This window comes from Suncus etruscus, chromosome 3 (assembly GCF_024139225.1).
Source record: "Suncus etruscus isolate mSunEtr1 chromosome 3, mSunEtr1.pri.cur, whole genome shotgun sequence".
Taxonomy (NCBI): domain Eukaryota; kingdom Metazoa; phylum Chordata; class Mammalia; order Eulipotyphla; family Soricidae; genus Suncus; species Suncus etruscus.
Genome location: NC_064850.1, coordinates 78,266,218 through 78,289,445, shown reverse-complemented (window position 1 = coordinate 78,289,445; position 23,228 = coordinate 78,266,218). Strand labels below are relative to the sequence as shown.

The 23,228-nt window shown below is 38.8% G+C and overlaps 1 protein-coding gene across 1 annotated transcript in view; it reads left to right on the top strand.

Moving 5' to 3' along the window:
- The window catches only part of PCSK5 (proprotein convertase subtilisin/kexin type 5), a 321,133-nt gene that overhangs the window by 281,664 nt on the left and 16,241 nt on the right, over window positions 1-23,228 (top strand). Inside the window, exons 13-15 of the mRNA XM_049769756.1 lie at window positions 13,697-13,833; window positions 16,058-16,201; window positions 21,832-21,934. Coding sequence (XP_049625713.1) covers window positions 13,697-13,833; window positions 16,058-16,201; window positions 21,832-21,934 — 384 coding nt within the window. The remainder of the gene's footprint in view (window positions 1-13,696; window positions 13,834-16,057; window positions 16,202-21,831; window positions 21,935-23,228) is intronic.

Genomic DNA, 23,228 nt, shown 5'->3' with positions numbered 1-23,228 from the left:
GTGGCCACAAAACAAATCAAAAGGAAAGGGAGTGGGGGAGTCTGGTAGGTTGTCACCTGTCCATATGCCATGGAAATGGTGATCTTTATTTAGATATTTCAACAGACCACAGGAATTGAGAAACAAGAGGCCAAAGAATGCCTCCAGAACCAAAAGTGACACTAAACAGTTGCCAGTTTCTTTTCAAATTTCATAAAGTCTACTGGGTTAAGAGAGAGCGTGCATTTCTAGAGGAGAATGAGCTATCAATGCCCAATCTAAAAATCTTCTGGCACATTTTATTTCTGTGTCTTTGTAAAAAACATTTTTCCCATTTCTGTGTTATTTCTTTGTTTGTTTATTTGTTTGGGGGCCACAATCAGCAGTGCAGCAGTGCTCAGGGCTTACTCCTGGCTCTGAAGAGCTCAGGAATCCCTCTGGCAATGCTTGTGGGAACCAATCTGGGTCTGCTGCATACAAGGCAAGTGTACTACCCACTGTATTACTGTTCCAGCAACTTTGTGTTCTTTTTTAAAGCCTTATTTCCTCATTAGAGCTTATGAAAGTCTGGGATGAATATATTAGGAAACCTGCTACCTCCAGAATCAGCCTGTGCAGGTGCTAGGAAAATATGTGTTTTGGCATGAGATTGCTCTCTATGTCCTTCTCCCTCTACAGAGCAGAATCTCAGTTTCTGACAGCCAGGCAATTGTTATTCCCTGCCTTCTTCTCAGGAAGCAGGAACTTCTGCTAAGCAATTCCGTGATTTCCTGAAATCACACCTAGCTGTTGTACTGAAAACTGTGCAAAGGCCTTTTTTCCCCCCTGCTATTTTGTTTGCTTTGTCATGTGCTATAGCGATTCTTAGTTAGGGACAGGTAGATCTTTGGTATTTGTTCATGTTTCCAGCACAGAGCTTCTTAAATCTTTTAATTTTCTAAATGAGGAGAGCACTAAATGTGCCTTTTATCATGTCAATAAGGTGTCCTGTGGGAAGCATCTAAGGTTAGGAGATGGTTGCAGGTGTTGTCTGCTAATAAGGATTGGAAGTTCCAATTCTGTTGTTAATTAAACACCTTTACCGGTGGCCAGTGTTTTAATCACCCCTGCTTATCTAATGAAGTCACCATAAAAAATTCAAATGGTTGTCGTTTGGAGACCTTCTGGACTGGTAAGCAGGTGGAGATGAAAGGAGAGTGGTGTCCCTGTAGAGGGCACTCTGAACTGTCCTTTCCCCAAACCTTGGCCAGCACATCACTACCAATGGGCAGTTTCTAGGTTAGTTCCTATCGTAATAACCCACAATCTGTTAAGAAAAGTGCTTTGACTTGTGGTCTGCTTTAGCTAGTCATTGAATCTTAAGGAGAGGGAGGCTTGGAACTTCCCAAAATAGTTGTCCAGCTCCTTGGAGGGTGCTAATGGAAAGCCCAGTAATAAGCTCAGGTGCAATTTTGGAGTTTCCCATCACTCACTTAAAGAAGGCAGAGTCTCATCAGATGCTTAGTGGTTTCTGGAAAGGGGAAACAGGCCAAATAAGTTAAGGAACCTCTGTTTTTCATCTATATCGCTCACTGATCACACAGGTGACTGGATGATCTTTTGGGCTCTAAAGTGGAAGGATTGTGGGGAATAGTAGGATTGAGCACATACTTATAGAATTTGATGCTATGTCTTTTTTTTTTTTTTTACATTTTGTTGTTATTGTTTTTGCTTTGGGGTCACACCTAGCAGCACTCAGATTACTCCTTGCTGCACTCAGGAATTACATTTGGTGGGCTCAGGGGACCATATGGCATGCCAGGGATCTAACCAGGGTTGGCCTGTACAAGACAAATATTCTATAACTCTGGCCCCAGTCTCTTTTTCTTTTTTAAGTAATTTATTAGAAAATAGTATGAAAACTGGGGCCAGAGCAATTGCACAAGTGGTAAGGTGTCTGCCTTGCCTGCGCTAGCCTAGGATGGACCACAATTTGATCCCCCAGCGTCCCATATGGTCCCCCAAGCCAGGAGTGATTTCTAAGCACATATCCAGGAGTAATCCCTGAGCATCACCGCTTGTGGCCTGCAAACCAAAAAAGAAAAAGAAAAAATAAAGAAAATAGTATGAAAGCTATAATACATGCACAATATGGTATATTTTTTACTTTTACTTTTATTTTAATTTTTTATTTAAACACCATGGTTACAAAGTTGTTCATAATACAGGTGGGTTTTGGGGGGGGGGGGTTTTTGCTTGTTTTGTTTTGTTTTGTTTTGTTTTTCACTACTTTTCCTTTCTTAAAGTAACTACAAGAACTGCAGAGATTATTCTGGTCACATGCTTTGCATGTGTAAGGATCCACTTTTATTCCAGAATTTTCTGCTGTTGTTTCTTTTTTGTTTTGTTTTTGGGCCACACCCGGTGATGCTCAGGGTTTACTCCTGACTATGTGCTCAGAAATTGCTCCTGGCTTAGGGGACTATATGGATGCCAGGGGATTGAACTACAGTCCATCCTAGGTTGGTGCATGCAAGGCAAAGGCCTTACCACTTACACCACCACTCTGGCCTCTCTACCGTTGTTTTTTAAAGGTTTTCTGCATCTCATCTTCAAGTCCTATGGTCTTTTCCTTAGCTTTTGTTATGCTGTTGCTCAGACCTTCTGTTGAATATTTTATATAACTTAAAATACTCTTCATTTCTGATTATAGTTTTCTTATGTCTGCTCTCATACTTTCTTGGGTTTTCTTTTTTTTTGGGGGGGGGGGTTCCACACCTGGTGCCACTCAGAGGTTACTCCTGGCTCTGCACTCAGAATTTGCTCCTGGCAGGCTCCTGGGACCATATGGATGCTGGGATTCAAACCACCATCCTTCCTGAATCAGTTCCGTGCAAGGCAAGCATCCTACTGCTATGCTATCTCTCTGGCCTCATACTTTCTCGTTCTTCATGGACCAGCTGTGTCACCATTTCTTTGAGCTCATCAAACATTCTCAGCATGGCATCATAAAGTCATTGTCTGAGAATTTACAGAGCTGGTAATTCTGGCTGAGCCTTCCATCTTATTGTTTTCATTCATTGAAATAGATGGGCTTTCTTTCCCTGTTTTCTTCACTCTTTTTCATTGGGTTTACTGAGCTTCTGCTCTACTAAGGGTAAATCTTTGTGGGTGTCTTGGCGTTTCTGAGAGATAAGACTGGGAGAGACTCTTTTTCCTTCGCTGCTGGTCTTCACCCAGTGATACGAAGTATAACTGAGCAGTATGGAGGATTCTCAGTTCCAAAAAGGCCCTGGAGATTAATCTCACCTGAACTGAAGGAACAAAAAGAGATGGAAGTGGGCCCATTGAATCTGATGCTATCTCTTGGTAGTGCTAGGGCTGAATTAAATTGTAGAACACACAACAGTTTCCAAGAACTGCTTTTCAGTATGAAACCACCACTTTCCTCCTGCTCACTCCCATGTACATGCGCATACACACGCTGCTGGAATTGGTGAGGAGTTTTAACCATTCATCTGCTGTATTGAAAGTGGAAACTCGGCAAAACCATAGTCTAATCAAAGGGTTTTGCTTCACATATGTGCAAGATTTTTCTCTTGTGCCTCCTGTTTTGGAAAAACTCCCTCTGCAGTTGCTGTTCACTTGCAGAATTTAGGTTTTTTTCTGCCTCTTTTGGGCTCTTCCTACATATTTCTTGCTGGCTTGCCCTGAAATGACTTTAGTGAGGAAGCCTGCAAGGAGCAAGGTCATGGACTCCAGTACAGGCATTTGGTGGATGACATTGTCACTGGCTTTACTCTCACATACTTCTTTGGCAGCAGAAATCTGCTTTGCGCTCTGCAAAGTTCTGATCCCAAGAGTGCTGTAGAACTTGTGTGAGAGAAGAGAAACAGGCTTTTCAAAGGCTTAGTGGCCTTCATTCACCAGTGTTTTACTTCACTACTCCAGAGTAAGGTCTGCCTCCACTGTATCTTCTGGACTGGAGCATTTTCTACAAGTCCTGCTTTTTACATCTTTTGTCTTGGGGCTGAAAAGAAATCACTTACCAGAAAGACAAAGGACAATAGGACAATGGGAGTGAAGTGGATATGCTGGAGGCTCAGAATTCCTCTGTCACTCACCCAATGTCCCATTCAGTGGCAACAACTACAACTGGACCAAACCCACTATCTGTGGCCCATACCCAGGACTGGTCCCCTGCCCTTGTGTTTGAATTAGTAATGTTCCATCTGTCCAGGATGCAAGGGAAAGTCAATTTCTTCTGCCACTTTTTTCTTCCGACCTCTTCTGAAGCTCTCATTTTTGAGAGGAGATCTTAAGACTTATCTAATAAGGTCTAAAGGACTGGAATTTTTTTATGGCCTTTCACCTTGGCCCTGTTTAAAATTACACCTCTTTCTGGAATTGGGAGCTAACAGTGAGAAACACAGAAGGTGGTGGGTATGGGCCAGAAATAGCACAAGACCAGTTCGGTCCTGCTGTCCTTCACATGCCTGATAAGACAATACTTGTCCACCCAGCAGAGGTGAATAGGTCAGGTTGGAAAGTGTATGTCAGGTTATTCATACCACCAGTAACTAGTTCCTGTGTTGGGCCAGAAATCTTTCTTGCACAGTTGGGATTTCTTAGGAATCTTTAAAGAACACATCAGTGAACCCTCAGAATTCGCAGTCATTGGTGGGTAGGCAGCAGCTGAGTGGCACTGTTCCTCATGGTCCTCTCTGAGAAGTGTCTGCTTTGCTGTTGTGAGCTCAGGTTTCCCCTAGAATCTAAGACTTCTTTTAGGCACAAAATCACAAAAGACTAGCTGGCAGAGTAGGGAGGAGACCTCCAGGTCTGTTCCTTTTTTTATTCTCCACAGCATCAGCAGAATCCATCTCTTGGGCTTAGCACCCATGAACACTTGCCAAAAAAGAAGATTCCCCAAAGACATGAAGACAGATTTGGGTCACCAAAAACTCTTGTTTCATGCATTTGGGGTTTGTGTGTGTGTGTGTGTGTGTGTGTGTGTGTGTGTGTGTGTGTGTGTTTGTGTGTCATCAGTACTATTCACTCTCTCATCACAGCTGTGTGTGTGTTTGTGTGTGTGTGTGTCATCAGTACTATTCACCCTCTCATTACAGCTGTAACTCAGGAACTGAGTTTCCACAAAGTCGCTGCACATTGAGCCTATGTGGGCCGTCTGGAGTCCCTCAGGGGTTCCCTGTCTCATTGATGGGCATGGCGTGGGCTCCCATGGAGAGCAGCTGCTGGAGGAAGAACATTTCCCCAAGTGGCTGCAGGAAGAGGCAGCACTCATCATGAGGCCAGCTGGTGCTTCCTGCCCATTGGCCCAGGACCAGGCTCTCCTGGCAAGACGGGTGTGGAATTTAGTGGGTGGGAACCTGGAATGGACAAGGGCTAACTCTTTGTTTCTTCCTGCCCTCCCGAGCCTGCCCATCTTTGTTTGGCCTCTGTTCCCTGCTTCATGGGAAGCCAAACAGAATAATTGGCCTGAATGGTTTTCTTCTGGGAGAGAACATGGATGCGCAGTGTTGAAGGGGAGATTGTAAATGGGCTGAAATCCCTTCACAGTTTTGAGACCAGAGAAGCTTGAACTGTGATGCAATCACATCCTCAGATTCCGCCCTCCTAAAATTCATGCAAGAAAATAATCTGATTCGAGTAAATTCTTCCTTCATCGGCATTTGTTAGCATGAGGAAAAGCTGTTTGTTCGCCCCCACCCTTAACTCATTTACTCTTTTATTTCATTTAGCCATATGAGTTCTTTGTTCCAACTTTTGGCCTCTGGCTTGAAGCAGAAGGTTTGTCTCCCTTTCTAAATTTGATTACAGATAAGCTTTCTCTTTTAGTAATAGTCTTAAGTAGCAAGAGGTTACATTTGCTATTCTATAATAACTACAGTGTTCTATAATGAGCATTAAAACTTAATATTTACATAGGAATCATTCTTGTAGCCACTTAGTCTAAATGTTTGGTGACAAGCCTTTGACATTCACAAAAGTTATGTTATCTAAATGTAATTGTGCTTTATAGAAAAATTAGATTTTTGCAATGGACATTTTACATACTGGTAAATCCTCTCCATAAGAACCCACTTACCTTATTCAGAAGAAGGTATAGCTTTACCATGAAATATAGCTGGGTTTCTCTTGATCTCACTGATGTTATGTTCAGCTATGAAAAAGTGATTCTCTATTCTAGAAAACAAATGTAGTTCTGCATCATTGTTACTTGTATTTAGGAACATGCAAGCAAGTCCATAGCATATCACCTGCAATAGTTAGCTCTTAGAGTGCAAACCTTATTTGCAAGGTGCCTTTGCAAGCATCTATCAAAGGATTCTGTCCAACACAGATGGCTCAAGCCCCACTCATCCCAAGATTCTAATTCAGAATATCCGTGGAATGTGATCCAGGAATTTGCATTTCTAATCAGGACCCCCAGGTGAAGTTGAAGCTGCCTCTCCCTAGAACCACGCCTTAATATAATGACAATTTAAATGTGCGTTGAGCTCCTGCATATTATTTTCATATCATCAAAAGATTCGCAAGCAGTTTTTTAGTGGATGGATTACAAGTAATTCTCAAAGAAGTTTATGGTTCAAATTATATCTGAGGGGGAAAGCCAACTACTGTCAAGTAGACCTACGTCTTTAGGCAGATTAAGTACTTATGTCACATAATCACAAGAAAGAATGCATTTGGAAATTTTTGTAAGTTCAGTAATAGTATGCACACTAATAGGGTAAAATAGTATGAAAAAAAATTAAAAAATTTTAATCATCTCTTTAGGTATGCCAATCTTAAAATAAGCATGTTAGGCAATTTAGATCAGGAAAAGAGAAAAATCAGATAGTAAACTAGGAAAATAAAAAATTATAGAGCCAGAAAGACGGCACAAAGGCATGCTGTGCATGCCAGGGGTCTGAGTTGATCCGACATACAGCATAACTTCCCTGACACTACCAGGAGTCACTCCTGAGCACAGAATCATCACCTAAGCACTCTGGGGTAGCAAAGTCTTTTTAAAAGAGTAATTTCAGAAAAAAATTATTTAAAACTTAGAAAAACCACACCACTAAAAAAATGCTTTTGGATGTCAGAGAGATAGCATGGAGGTAGGGTGTTTGCCTTGCATGCAGAAGGACAGTGGTTCGAATCCCAGCATCCCAAATGGTCCCACAAGCCTGCCAGGAGCGATTTCTGAGTGCAGAGCCCAGAATAACCCCCAAGTGCTGCTGGGTGTGACCAAAAAAAAAAAAAACAAAAAAAAAAATGCTTTTGGCTCAGTTATAATTTTCAGTGTTCATGTCCTATTATTTAATTGAGATAACACTATTAAAATGTAGGGTAACCTTGTCACATCACCTCAAAGAAATGGAAGGGAGAAACTCAATCATTCTTTGATTCCATTCCTTTTTTGTTGTTGTTGTTGTTTTTTGTTTTGTTTTGTTTTTGGGGTCACACCCGGCAGCACTCAGGGGTTATTCCTGGCTCTATGCTCAGAAATTGCTCCTGGCAGGCTCGGGGGACCATATGGGATGTTGGGATTTGAACCACTGTCCTTCTGAATGCAAGGCAAACGTCCTCCTCCATGCTCTCTCTCTAGCCCTGATTTAATTCCTTTAAATGATACACTGCACTTTATTGCAATTATTTCTGCCATACTTATCCACCATTATTTATTTGAAAAGCTCTCCCAGGGATAAGACTCTACCATTTTAATAAATGATCTATAATTTCTGCCACCATCTGCATATACATGCTCTCCACTGAGCTCATGATGATGAAGGTAACTTTTAACAAGAGACGGTTTCACTGCAATTGGGGTTATATTAGAGACAGTTTATTTGCTCCAACTTCCAGCATACTGATCCTGCTATATGAACATTTGTCCTGCTGTGTGAACATGATAAACACATACTACTATCTCCTTATTCTGTGTCTAATGGTGTTTTTCACTTTATTGCCTATAGCATGTATGTTCTTTGCAACACAGACATAATCTAGTGGCATTATCTTTTGCTATATGGAGATGAAGAATGGTTTATAAATGTTAACTAGCTAACAATTGGTAATTCAGAATTAAGACCTATGTAAAATAGGATATAGAATGATATTAGAAAAATTAATGTTTAGCTAAAAAGAAACAGCCAGTCAGTATTTTATTTTCCCAGTATTTCTTTCCCAATTTGTTAACCAAATTTAAGTGATGAAGTTTGGCTGCATTTTAATTCTTTGCAACTTTTATGTCCACATGAAATGAATGAGCATTCCTTCACTACTTAAAGTGAAGAGACCAGAATGTTAAACTGGATAGTCAGACAGATAACACTCACTTTATTTCAACTTTGAAATACTTATACAGTTAAGTTAATACTGCTGGTATGAATATCTTCTTGGAACCCAGTTTATAATTCATCTTTGTTCCAAATGTGATTGGCATTGATTGGCATCTATGGAACTGCTTTTCAAAGGAGGACAGGAAGGGGTGCAAGGGAAGCAGTCCAGAGGAGTAGCAAATTAGTAAATGCAGCAAATAACTGACCCGTGAGTAACTATAAATTGGCTGAACTTGTGGAACTGACACTGCCCCTCATGTGAGGACAGCCTCCAGGATCCTTTGTAGATCTTGTACATGAGGCAATGAGCCAGATGTTCTGTCTAAACTGTTTGGGAACTGCTTTTAAGCTCTGTACTTTTAAAAAGGTATTGTGTGACAAGTTGTTGCCCCGTGCCCTCAAATGGCCTGCTAGCCTCAACAAATTAGAGCCTAAATTAGAACTGCATGCTGAGAAGAGATTCAGGACCAGTTTCCACTTCCATCAATTTGTTTGTTATTGTTGTTGTTTGTTGTTTTTTTGCTTTAGTTTTTGGACTACACTGGTAGTTCTCAGGGCTTACTCTTGGCTCTGTGCTCCAGGATCACACCTGGTGGGCTCAGGAGACCATATGTGGTTCTAGGGATCAAACCTAGGTCATTCACCTGTAAAAGCAAATTTCCTACCCATTGTACTATTGTCTCTGGCCCCAGGAAAGGCTATTTTGAAAAGGCTCCTCCACCACTACCTGTCTTCACACTTATAGTAGTTTTTATAAGATTTATGTACTTAAGCCATTATATATTGATCCAGCAAATGTTTCCTTACCATATTCAGCTTCAAACCAGAAACTTAGAAAGCAAAGCAAGCTTTGCTGTGATGGTGCTTATACTCTAAAATTGCTAAAACATATCATCCTGGGGCCAGAGAGATAATACCAGGGAATGTGCTTGTCTTAAATGGCTGCGACCCCAGTTTGATTCCTGTCACAGCATACAGTTCTTCAAGCACCACCAGGACTCTGCACAGTCAGGAGTAAACTTAGCACCACTGGGTGTGACCAGAAAAAAATTAATAATCCTAAATCTTTTTTTTTTTTTTTTTTGTGGTTTTTGGGTCACACCCGGCAGTGCTCAGGGGTTATTCCTGGCTCCAGGCTCAGAAATTGCTCCTGGCAGGCACGGGGACCATATGGGACGCCGGGATTCCTGCATGAAAGGCAAACGCCTTACCTCCATGCTATCTCTCCAGCCCATAATCCTAAATCTTTTAAAGAGCAATCACAGCAGGAAACCATACATGTAGAAACACTATTTCCATCTTTCTTATCTATCGTGAAGGAGAGTCTACATATTCACTAAGCCCTAACTAAAATACCACATGCCTCTGTTCAGAGGCAACTTATATATGTAGTATGGAGAGACTGGTTTTAATTCATACTCAAAATATCTTATTTCAATTTGGTAAGTCAGATTGGGGTTATTAGGAGTATTCAGTTATTTTTCCATATAAATTTAGTGGTAAAAGTATTGTTAGACCCCAAAATAACCTACTAAATTCTACTAAATAATAGCACTCTATCTTCAAATAACAAAAGAAACCTGTATTCTAAAAAAAGACTGGTGAAAGAGGGAGAGAAGACCTTCCAAACAATGTAAGGTTTACAAATCCTTGCCTACTATTTTAACCCCATTATGAGATTGATAAACTATGTTGAATTATTGTAGATCTGCAATATTACTCAGTCAAGACATCTGTTCAGTTCCATCCAACTCCAACCCAGATTTTCCCATACTTTTAAATATATACATATACATTGAAGCACAGAATACTGCTAAATAGTTTTTATTTCTATTGTCACTCGAGGACTTGGGAACTTGTAGAAGGTTATCTTTTTACTACTTTTCTCCATGGAAGATAGCTGAGTTTTAGCTGTTCATCTAAATCAACCTCCAGTGTATCTGTCACCACCCAATCACCCAGCTTCATCAACCTGCTGGCATTATAGAAAAAGCCTCACATATACATAGAAAACATTTTGCAGTTAAAAATCCAATATGCATTCAGCTATAAAATATCAGATTGTATTTTTGTTTTCTTTTATTGTGTTGGTGCTTAGGGCTTACTCCTGACTCTGCACCTGGGGTGCTGGATATCAAACGGATCAGCTGCATGAAAGGGCCATCTCTACCATGTGTCCAGGCTCTTGCCTTTTGTTTTATAAGATCATGTAGTAAGCACCAGTTTTCTTGGTCAACACGAGCTTAAAGCCAGAAGAGTTGACTGTATGTTCTCCACATTATCTTTCAACAGTGACTGGCAGCAGCTTTCCCAGTGGCAGCTATTGCCCTGTTAGCCAGAAATAATTGCTCCTAAGTCAATGCTGAGATTTTTTTCCCTCTATTTTTCTCTCTAACTACTTGCTCAATTTTCTTTCTCCTTGTGTTATGTGGTTTCAATAAAAATAATAAATGCATATAATTTGTAAAGATAATGTCTTTAAAAACTGTGCTTTGCCTCATCTTTCACATTCTATTGCCAGGAAAATTATTTAAATATTTTCTTGCACAGTCGAATAGTATTATATGCCTTCATAAATGATTATTTCTTCTTACTGAAATAGCATTGGCTTATAACATTTTATATGTATATATATCAGATGAATATCATTTTAAATCTATGTATACAGATGTGTATAAAATAAGTATATACAATATATAGTAAAAAAGCCAGTTTTTATAAACTATAAATACATGCAATATAATATATTAAATTCTCCACTGAAAGTCTAATGCTATCTTTCACCATATTGTTAGCCCACTTTTACCTTCCCTGTTTCTCTTCTGATAACCACTATTTTAAAAAAAATATTTTTTTTGTTCTACTTAATTCACTCATTTGTTTGCTTTCTCTGAATATCACAAATAAGGGAAATGATAAAGTCTTTAGATTTCTCCATAATACTTCTAGGCGTATTCATGTAGTTCCAAAGGCAATTTTTTATACTATATATAGCACTTAGTTAGCACTTGGATAGGCACTTGGTTTGCTTCCAGCACTTAATTATCAGTAATGCTGTTGTACACATGGTAATAGCTATGAGCCTTAATTTCAATCCTGGCACTAGAAAAATAAAATAGAGACATTTCCATTAGTGTTTTGTTTCGGGGCCACACCCAGTGACACTCAGGGATTATGACTGGCTCTGCACTCAGAAATTGCTCCTGGCAGACTCGGGACCATATGGGATGCGGAGGATTAAGCCCAGGACCATTCCAGGTCATCTGCCTGCAAAGCAGACACCCTACCGCTGTGCTATCTCTCCAGCCTCCCCATTAGTGTTTTTATATTTTTTTAATTAGCTACCTAGAAATGGTGGGACTGGATAGATGGAGTTTCTAGTTCTAATATTTTGAGGACTCTCCATGGTGCTCAATATTAACACATTTACATACCACTAATATTTATATTTTCACTTATCACATCTCCAATATGTTTTGCTTTTCTTTTGGATAATATTCATTCTCACAACTCTCACATTGAGTTGGTATCTGTTGTTAGATTTGCAATAAACCATGTTTATTAAGGGCAGAAGAGATAGTACGATTGGTAGCGCGCTTGCCTTGCATTCAACCAATTTGGGTTTTGTTCTAGGAGAAGCAAATGTTCCTCTAAGCCTCCAGTAGTGACCATTGATCCTGTAGAGCCAAGAGTAAGCCAAGAGCACTGCCCTCCACTTCCCAGAAAAAAATGTTGGTCATGTTTTTATGTACTTTGGGCCATTCTAGTGTGATATTTGAAAAGGGATATGCCTATTTTTCCTTTATTGTTTTTTGTTTGTTTGTTTGTTTTTAGACCACACTTCATGGTGATCATGGCTTACTCCTGACTCTGTACTCAAAGATCGCTCTTGGCGGGGCTTGGGTACCATATGGGTTGCATGGAATCAAACCCAAATCTGCCATATGCCACTGCACTATCACTCTAACTGCATGCCTATTTCTTAATCTAATTTTTATACTATTGAATGATTTATTCCAATATGTTGGCTATTAACCCTTTACCTCAATGTATTATGTTCATGTAAAAAAAAATCCCTTCTTGGGGATGAAGTGGTGGCACAGTGATAGAGTATTTGCCTTGCACATGGCTAACCTAGGACAATTGTGGTTCAATCCCCCAGTGTCCCAAGTGGTCCCTCAAGCCAGGAGCAATTTCTGAGCATAGAGCCAGGAGTAACCCCTGAGCATAAGCAGGTGTGGCCCAAAAAGTCAAAAAAAAATTTTTTTTTCTTCTCAATTTAATGAGTTTCTTTTTCTGTGAAGAGCTTTCTAGTATGATGTGACCTTGTTTACTCACTTTCATTTTGAATTTTGAGGGAGGTCAAACTCAGCAGTGCCCAGTGGTTACTCCTAGCTCTGCACTCAGAAATTACTTCTGATAGGCTTAGTGGATGCTGGGAATTGAAACAGGGTTAGCCATACAAAGCAAATGCTCTGCCCTGTGTGCTGTTGTTCTGAACCCATTTTGATATTTCTTGCCATTGGCAATTACGTCTCCAGGAAGAGTACCTATATGTTAATGTGCTGACTTAATATTTATTTATTAATATCTCTTTATTGTTAATCAAAATTCTGGTTCCTTATGTTGATTTATATGTTTGTATCTTTTAGAATTATATAGAAAATACAAATAATTCTACTACAAGGAAAAGATTTCAAAAAAGAAATTGGGAACTTAGAAAGTCACTGAAAGGACTTGAAGACTAGAATCTCATTCGCAATTGTAGTCGCAGCTCCCAGGACTGAATTAAACTGGGAGTTGGGGTTGCGACTTAGTAGTAGAGCATTGGGTTATAATTTATATGCATTGCAGTGAAATACTGTTTTGGAATATATGTATTTTTTATTAGATAGTACTATATAAACATACTCTATTCCCCAGTTTGTGGATATACCTGGATATATTAGCAATTTTATGAATAAACTAATGTAGACATTTACATGGAATTTTTGTGTAGATTTTTATTATCTCTTAACCTAATAATTAGGAGAAAGATTGTAGAATTGTTGACAATTGTATGGAGACTTTCGACTGTTTTTCTAACTACTATAGCTATTCCCTTCCCATCAGCAATCTAAGAGTCTCAGTTGCTTCAAACCTTACCATTTGATATTATCCATGTTGTGGGTAGAGTCTTACCTTAATTTTCTGATTACCCAAATGACAGGTACTTTCATGTCCGGTGCCTGTTTCCTTCCAGCAAAATAAGATAGATGTATGGGTCTACCATGTGGTAATGTCTAAGATAAAAATAATTTCCATATTGGATCAAATGTGTTGGTAGATATAAAGAGATAAGCATCTGTTCACAGGACATATGCAATAATGCCTTCTGCTTTTGCCTTCAGACTTTTTGATCATTCTATGGAAGGATTTAAAAACTGGGAGTTTATGACCATTCACTGCTGGGGAGAACGAGCTGCAGGTGACTGGGTCCTAGAAGTGTATGATACCCCATCTCAGCTGAGAAACTTCAAGACTCCAGGTGAGGATTCAGTCTGTCTTATGACATGTCCCACTGTCACAACATACCATTTTATTAGTTCCCAGACCTTTTTCTCTCCCTCCTCTTCAGGCCATGTAATGAGATCACAGAGTCATGGAACGCAAGTAATGGCCATGTACTCAATGTATCTTTCTCCCAGTTGAGCCATCAGCAGGTATCACCAACCAGATTCTTTTGTGTCAAGACACTGCAGTGAAATACACACTTTCCAGATATACCACTTATATTCCCAGAATGGGGTACAAAGTCTGTGTTACCAAAGGTGTTTTAATAGAGTCGTCTTCTTACTACCTTGAGAAAATAGCAGCTTTTTTTCCCTTTATTTAAACATCTTGATTACATATATGATTGTGATTAGGTTGAAAATAGCAACTTTTATACTTCAGTTTCTTCATCTATTTATCAGACATATATAGTTGTCATGAATATTGAATGGGGAACTCAAGACCAGTAATATCTATTAGAACTCATTAATACCAGTTTTATGGGAATTAAATATGCTTGTGGAAAATTTAGCCCTCAGCGAAAGCTATCATTCTGAGCTCTGGCAAAGTCCTGACCTTGACCATGCTGGTTTCCGTGGCTTAGAATCAAGGAAAAGTGGGTTCCTGGTTTTCAGCTTATTCCCATATTTAGTAGTGTTTCTCAATATTTCTGCTTATAGTTGTTGATTCATATATTAAAGTTAAATGCCTTGAGGTTATTTTTTGTTTTTGCATTTTTTTACTCTGTGACAAGTAAAATATAAGTGAATAAATATGGACTGAACTATTGTTCCTTGTTTGTGTACTATCCAAAGGAGATAAAACAGTTATATCTTGTTTTAAGACACCACTGAAAATGCTTTATTGCCACACTGTCTGTAAAAATATTCTGTAATCGTAAAAATGCTCTATGCAGTTAAGAGAGGGCTGGAAGGACTGGCTCACAATTTGAAGCTCACCACAAAGAGTGGTGAATGCTATTAGGGAAATAACTACACTAAAAACTAGCATGACAATGTTAAGGAATGAGAGAAGTAGAATGCCTGTTGCAATACAGTCAGGGGCAGGGGAGAGGGCACATTGGTGGTGGGAATGTTGCACTTGTGAAGGGGGGGTGTATTCTGTTTATGACTGAAACCCAACTACGAACATACTTGTAATCATGGTGTTTAAATAAATATTTATATTTTAAAAAAGTGTTCTATGCAGTGGCCAGAGAAATAGTACAGTGGTAGGGCATTTGCCTTGCATGCGACTGACCCAGGAGGGACCTGGTTCAATACCCGGCATCCCATGTGGTCCCCCACCCTGCCAGGAGTAATATCTGAGGGCAGAGCCAGGAGTATCCCCTAAGACCTCTAGGTGTAGCCAAAAGAAACAAACAATCAATCAATCAATAAAGTTTAAAAAAACTGCTCTATGCTACCTAGTATAGCCACAACTAGCAGCAACAGAAGTGTGGCTGCTGAGCCCTTGAATTGCCATTAAGGACTAAGTAATTAAAGTAGCCAATGTGTCAAGTGACTATTTTAGGCCAGCATGAGTCTGTAGTATCTAGAAATAATCACAGCTTTAAGATTGAATGACGATTTAAGAATCAAGTAGAAAAAAAGGAGTAGAATAAAGTAGTTGTTTGCTTTGTTAAATAAGTCAGTTAAACTGGCAAAATCTTTTAACTTGGACTGCTATAGCTAGAAAAATGGTGTCCTCAAAATCAGGGATTCACTTAAATACTCATAATTTGACATTAATTCCTACTTGCAACCTGAGATGTACATATCAGTCTTTATAAATGTTGATTATATCACAACCTGTTCTAACATTTGTTCAAGATATACTGGGTATTGAGGCTGGAAAGATAGTACAGTTGGTAAGGCACTGGCCTTGCAAGCAACTCTCCCAGGTTCAATCCCCACCACAGTGTATAGTTCCTCAGACACACCCAGAAGTAAGTCCTGATGTAAACCCTGAGCACTGCCAGGTGTGGCATCGAAAAAGAAGAAAAGAAATACTGGGTGGATGGATGTATTCTATTGTCAGATCTGCCAGTGGTAGAAAATGGTACTGAACTTGATCCACAATTCATATTAATCCACCTTCCATAACTTTTCTTTTGCTTTTCCTTAGATGAGAAAGAATTTAAAGCATAGAATTATGAAACTAGACTATAAAACTAAAGAATGAATGGTGATTCTTTGGTTACATTTCTGTTTCCCAAGGTAAATTAAAAGAATGGTCTTTAGTCCTCTACGGCACCTCTGTGCAGCCATATTCACCAACTAATGAATTTCCCAAAGTAGAGCGTTTCCGCTACAGCAGAGTAGAAGATCCCACAGATGACTATGGAGTAGAGGAGTATGCAGGTGAGTATTCTTTCTTACAGAAACCAAGATAAGAAAAATAAAGTCGTGTGTGTGTGGTTTTACTATTCAGAGACAGTGTCTACTAATATTCTTCTGTATTTTATGACACCTTTTCTGTCCTCTTTATACAAATCTGTGCTGTAGCATTTTTGTATCATTTATTTTTTTTCAGTAAAGGTATTAGTTTATTTTTCTGTTGTCAAAGATCCTTAGAACATTTAAAAGTATGAGGGCCAGAGTCATAGTACAGTCATAGTAGGCCGCTTGCCATACATGTAGCCAACTGGGGTTTGATCTCCATCACCACATATGGTTCCCCTAAGCATCACTATAAGTCATCACTAAGATAAGAGCCAGTACTATGCCCTGAGCATTGTAGTGTCTGTCCCACCCCCCAAAAAATGTATGAGACTCTCCAGTGATAGTACTATAATATTTTAAATATAGAACCAAGAAGATGAAGATAGCTTCATGCTAGGTTTGGATGTACATCATTATCCATATTTATATTTTTTTGTTTCTTAGAATTTTGTTCTGCAAGTTGTAGATCAAAAAAGAACGATCAGTTTTAGTACTTAGATACATTTTGTCAAATTGCTTTCCAGATAAGAGGTGCCAGTCTGTGCTGTGAGCAGCTGTTGGAGTGTTTGTTGCACTCATTCCCGTTCACAGTGTGTAGGAAGAAAACAAGAAAGTAAAAATATAAAGTATACTTTCACATTTTTATAGCTCTTAATTGGTAACAAATCTAAACCAGATTTTTCTCTCTAGTTCCTCTTTAAATTAAATTCAACTCTGCTTACCTGTTCTCCTACTCCAAGTGGCATTAAAGTGCTTATCTCTGAGAGCTCTTTGTATGGTATTGTCTCGTTTGCTAAAAACATTTCCTTGCCTATCACTTGGTTCTTAAATATATTTTATGTGTGTTATGTTGTTTTGACAGAAAAGAAAATTGGAGGATAGAGTTTATAGTTTCAGATATAGCATTTGTGATTTTTTTTATAGAAGTTTAGAATTCTTTTAAAATCAGCTACATACTGGAGTCACAGAGAGAATTCAGTGGATAGGCCTCTTGCCTCACACATGGCCAGCCCAGATTCTATTACGGGTACCCCATATGGCATTCAGAGCCCCTCTAGTAGATATCTTTGAGCAGAGTCAGGAGTGAGATCTGAGCACTGCCAGGTAATAATAAACAAATTCCCAGAAACAAAATTCAGCTAAACATTGTAACCTCTGACTTTTATATTTGTTCATAAATGTACCTGAAACTTATTTTGGTTTGTGCTATATTATGTGTAAACAAAGTTCTGTCTTTCATTATTTTCCAGAGATTAGTATTATTGACTGACTTGGCATTGTATTGGTTTATTGGTTTATGATGTTTCTTTTATAAAGATATAGTAAGTTCATATACCTGAGGCTCTTCTGATACCACGTTCTCTGATTTATCAATATAAATTTGACTTATCAATCTTCAACATGAACGACCCACATTGTTGTACTATTTAAATACTGATTGAACATTGATTTTTTTTATTATCATAGCAATTCTTAAGTCTCCTGTTTAAATTACTCTAGAAGTTTTATAAATCTGCATGTTCTCTCATAGGTTGAATTTTTTTTTTTTTTTTTTTTTTTTTTTTTTTTTTTTTTGGTTTTTGGGCCACACCCGGCGGTGCTCAGGGGTTATTCCTGGCTGTCTGCTCAGAAATAGCTCCTGGCAGGCACGGGGGACCATATGGGATACCAGGATTCGAACCAACCACCTTTGGTCCTGGATCGGCTGCTTGCAAGGCAAATGCCGCTGTGCTATCTCTCCAGGCCCTCTCATAGGTTGAATTATTTTAACAAAGTACATCTTTCCATTCAATCTGTACCATATCTCATTTTACTGAAATCTTACATTTAATGTAGTATCATTCCTAAGTATTTTGAGTCTTATTGGTATTGTTATAGAAAATGCTCTGTAACATTTTTGTTGTTATTGGGTCACTCCCTGTGGTGTCAAAGGCTTACTTCTACCTCTACACTCAAGAATTATTTCTTGTGGGGCACAGGGGAACATACAGGATTCTAGAGAGCCAATCCAGGTTGGCCAGATACCACGCAATTACCCAGTTAACAGTACTGTCACTCCAGCCCCCAGCTCCATAATTTTTAACTAGTAGGTGCTACCATTTAAGAAGCCTATAAATCTGTTGTCATTTGTTGTTTTGTTTTTGTATTTGTGGTACCTGGGATAAAACCTAGGACCTCTGATATGCAAAACATATGCTCTGCTACTGACTTAACACATCCCCACTCCAGTCTTGAGAAATTCTTGAATTCTGCACTGTTGTCTTTACACCTGTTCACTTTGATTAATTCCATGGTTGGTTTTGTGCCATACCCAGCAGTGCTCATGGCTTACTCCTGGTTCTACACTCGGACACTCCTGGCAGTTGACAGGTCATATATGGTACTGGATATTAATTAATTCCATATATCTCTTAGAGTTCATTTGGGCGGAGGGGGGGTCACACCCAGCAGCGCTCAGGGATTATTCCTGGCTCTGTGCTCAGAAATTGCTCCTGACAGGCACGGGGGACCATATGGGATGCCAGAATTTGAACAGTCAGTCTTGGGTCGGCTGCGTGCAAGGCAAACACCCTACTATCTCCCTGACCCTAGAGTTCATTTTCTAGTTGTAAATATTGTAGCCAAGTTATTTGCAAGTTTTTTCTTCCTTTCCAATATCTCTTCCAGGGAACTGTCAGTTCTTTTGGGAAGATACTGTGTTATACTTGAACAAAGTTTTTTTTTTTTTATGGTTAAAAATGAGTAGCAAGTAGTTTTTGTACCTCTCAATGGGAATTTTTTTTTTAACTTTTATATTTAAAAGTGCTTGGTTAATCACCTTCACAGAATGCATGTCTGCTTCCTTCTGTTTAAAAGGAAGTATCCTGAGAGTGAGTGATAAACTGAATTGATTTACTGATTGAGTAACTAGACCTAGCTGTAGGCTTTCTTTCAAGATTGATATTATAATTTGTAGCCTATTAGATATATACATAGATAAAAAGCATATTGAGGAATAATTGTAATGTATTACCATATCTTCTAATTTGGCGTTTTGATACCATTAAAAATTCAAGTTATAAAGATGTGCATCTGTGATGTACTTTTTGTTATATCTCTAAAATGTCCGCATTGGAACATGAGAGACAACACAGTAATAATTTTACTACTAGCCTGTAGCCTAAAATACTACCTTACATCTGGGAAAGTTTAAAATTATAGAAGAAACAGCACAGCAGATGAACTGCCATTTTCAAGTCTTTGGCACATAGAAACTAAATGGTTTTGCATTTTAATTGTGGAAATCATCTGGTAAAGATTTAGAGCCACCCATCCTTCCATTCCTTTTGAGCTATGATTCTTACCTTCATTAAATCAGGCTGTCTGGGTACAGTTGGCATTGTCCTAAACAGGTACCTACACACTTTGCTCAAATTTTCGGAACTAGAGAAACCAGAGCTAAAAAACTTCAATGTTTACCCAGCAGAGAGCTTTTCCTGAATATCATCATAGACAACTAAAATGTCCCAAGAACTAAAGATTGTGAGATTGAATTTAAAGACCAGCCTAGCTGCTTGGAAATAAAAATAAACAACACTGTTCAGGGACTCCTGTGATTAATCAAAAATATAGTTTACAGCTGGAGAGATAGTACAGTAGGTAAGCTTCTTGCCTTGCACGTTGACTGACCTGTGTTTGATCTCTGAGTATAGAGCTAGGAGTAAGCCCTAAGCATAGGCTTGTGTGGCCCCAAATCATGTGTGTGTACATATATAGAGATACATGTTTAATTTTTTCAAGTCTACAGCATTCTGAAGTGGCTCAGTGACTCAAATAGAAAGGTCATCTCCTGATAAATAATTTTATACCTATAAGGAAATTGGAGCGAGAAACAATAATTGTAAATTCCAACTTTCCTAGTCAACAGCTGATACTGGTCAAATCATTGTAACTCTTGGAAAATCTATTTCTTCAGTAGTAAAATGAGGATGTTTGACTAGATTTTGTCTTTCCAAGTTCAACTGTTTTATGGTTTTGTGATTGACTGATTTATAGTATGAATCCTTTAATGACTTAAAGACATCAAGGCTCAACAGTTAAGTGCTTTTGATTGAAATAAGTATGAATCAAAACATTCTAGATGCTTGACTTAGTGTTGTCATATTTTGGGAAACTTATTATTTAAAATCATATGAATTTTTGTTGATAATGAGCTTGAAAATGATGAGACCAAATGTCCCAAAATAAGGAGAATAAGGAAAAAGAAGCTCAAGCTAGCAGCATTCATATTACTAGTCCATGCCAGTAAGAAATTTCCATCAGTCACAAAATAGCTTCAACTTTCCAGTTTTTTTCTTGTTTCTTTTCTTTCTTTTTTTTTTTTTATGGTTTTTGGGTCATGACTGGTGATGTTTGGGGTTTATTCCTGTCTCTGATATCAGGAACCACTCCTGGCAGTGCTCAGAGAACCAGGTGGATTGTCAGGTATCAAACCTGGGGCTGCTATATGCAAGACAAGCTCCTTACCTGCTGTGTTAGCTCTCCATATTTTTTTTCTGCCTATGTATTCTCTCTAGTTCTATGCCAACACAATACCAAGCAAGAGAGATGAAGAACCTTCATCCCATGTCTGGAATTCTTTAAACTTGCTCACATTTTTCTAATTCATGTGTAGCTTTCTTTTGTTAAGTTGCCTTTTTGCCTTAATGGGTAAGATGCAATTTAAAATCTTTTATCAGTCCTGCATTATAAGTACCTGCTTTGTAATTTAGAACTAGAAACTGATAAGCTTGCACCAGATTCCATAATGATGCTTCTTGCTGACTACTGTATCTGAGAGAGATTCAGGGGCTTCAATGATGCTGGACAGCACAGGCAGTCCCCAGCCAAGCAGTGACCTTTTTGATTTCTTTTTAACTTTTTTGTCAACAACTTAACTTCATTTTTCTAAATATCTGGCTTTTTTATCATTAATTGCATTTTTTCCAGTTGTCACAGTGTCATTGTTCATTTTAATTCTGAACTATTTTTCATAAGCTGCAAGAGAACCATATGTGCATTTAGGACCCAACTAGTATTTACATTCCTGACACATAGGTCATTGAGGCTTTTTAAGAAAGTCACGAGTTCATCTCTTGACTTATGACCATATTACATAAGGGGGGGGTGTCACAGTTTATATCAAGTTGATGATAAAACCAGCCTACTTTCAATTAATTGATTAAGGGGTTGGAATACAGTGTGTGGGGTAATTTCCTTACACACAGCTTACCCAGGGTTGATCCCTGGTATCACTGAGCCCACCAAGAGTAAACTTTAAGCACCACTGGGTATTGCCCCTTCAAAAATAAATTAAAATTAAGTAGTTGATTATGTTAGGGCCAGAGAGCACCTATAGGATTTAAGATAATTGTCTTATATGCAGCCCACTCCAATTTATCCCCAGACCTAAGTCCCAAGCACTGAGTTGAGGGTATCCCATGGCACCACCAGGTGTGGCACAAAAAGGCAAAATAAGAACAGTCACAAAATGTTTTGATTTCAACTACTATTCTGATTAATTTTGAAAGGTCTCTGTGACCCCGAGTGCAGTGAGGTGGGCTGTGATGGACCAGGGCCTGAACACTGCAATGACTGTCTACACTACTACTACAAGCTAAAGAACAACACCAGGTAAGAGAGGCCGTTCATCAAGTCCCAGGTATGGCCGAGTCCAGGGAAGCCCCTATGGAACCCAAATTGTGCCTTCCAAAATCTCCCACAGGCTCTCAACACAAAGATCGTCCACCCCCTGCTCTCCCAGCCCTTCCAACAGCTAACTACCTATATAAATGATGAAATCATTATTGAATTAGAAACCTAGTGTGTTTAAATACTATAAAATTGTCAGTGTCAGACTAGAGAGTTATTATAGCAGATACTCATCATGGCTGACCCGGTTTCATCCCCCAGCATCCCATTTGGTACCACAAGCATCATCAGGAGTGATTTCTGAGTTCAGAACCAGAAGTAAACCCTGAGCATTGATCGCAGGTATGACCCAAAAGCAAGCAAGCAACAATTAAAAGCTGCCAGTATCTCTTCATTAGTGCAGGTTATGGGGGAGACTAGCTGTGCACATGCCTCATCTTCCTTCTGTCCCCTCCCCACAACCTTTTTATGCCATTGAGAATTGATGCCACATGTACCTTTTACAAAAGTGAATTTCAAAAATGTGAAATTTTTTTCACAAAAACATTGCTGCAAAGCCCTATCACAAGTTTCCTGCATTTTACAGTGTGGCTGGCATAGATTCTGCTTCCTATTCCTCATCCTTCCGTTTGAGCACAGAGGTGGATCTCCTCAAACCCCATTCCTCTGAAATCTCGGCATTTGCTATGTACTGTGCATATACATGTCTGTAGAGAAAGGCAGTGGAATAGTGAATGCCCATCAGAGCCCTACTCTCCAGTCAAGCCCACCCCATCCCTGCCTCTTTCTTCCTCCTTCCATAGGTTGACGACACTCAGTGTAGACATACTCACTTGTGATTCATACACATCTCTGCATTACATTCATGCAGGAATTCAAACTCCTTAACCAAAATACCCTTGGATATCTAAACACATCTTTTATCTTCTAGGCTTGAGCTAACATTTAATTGGTATCCAGTAAATATTTATTGAATGCATAAATAAAACCTTGTCCTTAAGTTATGTGTAAATCAAGACGTTTTTTAATCATAAACAACATAAATTTAAATATATTCACACAACCTCTAACACACACAGGATACATATGACAAGGCACAAAAATAGAAGTGACCATTATTAATGGCCTTTTTACACAAAACTGTAGTTCCCACATATTTGTCCATAAATTCTATAATCATCATCATCTTTTAAAAGCTTAAGCCAAATAAACAGGTACATCTGCATAGTGGAATACTACACAGCTGTTAGGAAAATATGAAGTCATGAAATTTGCT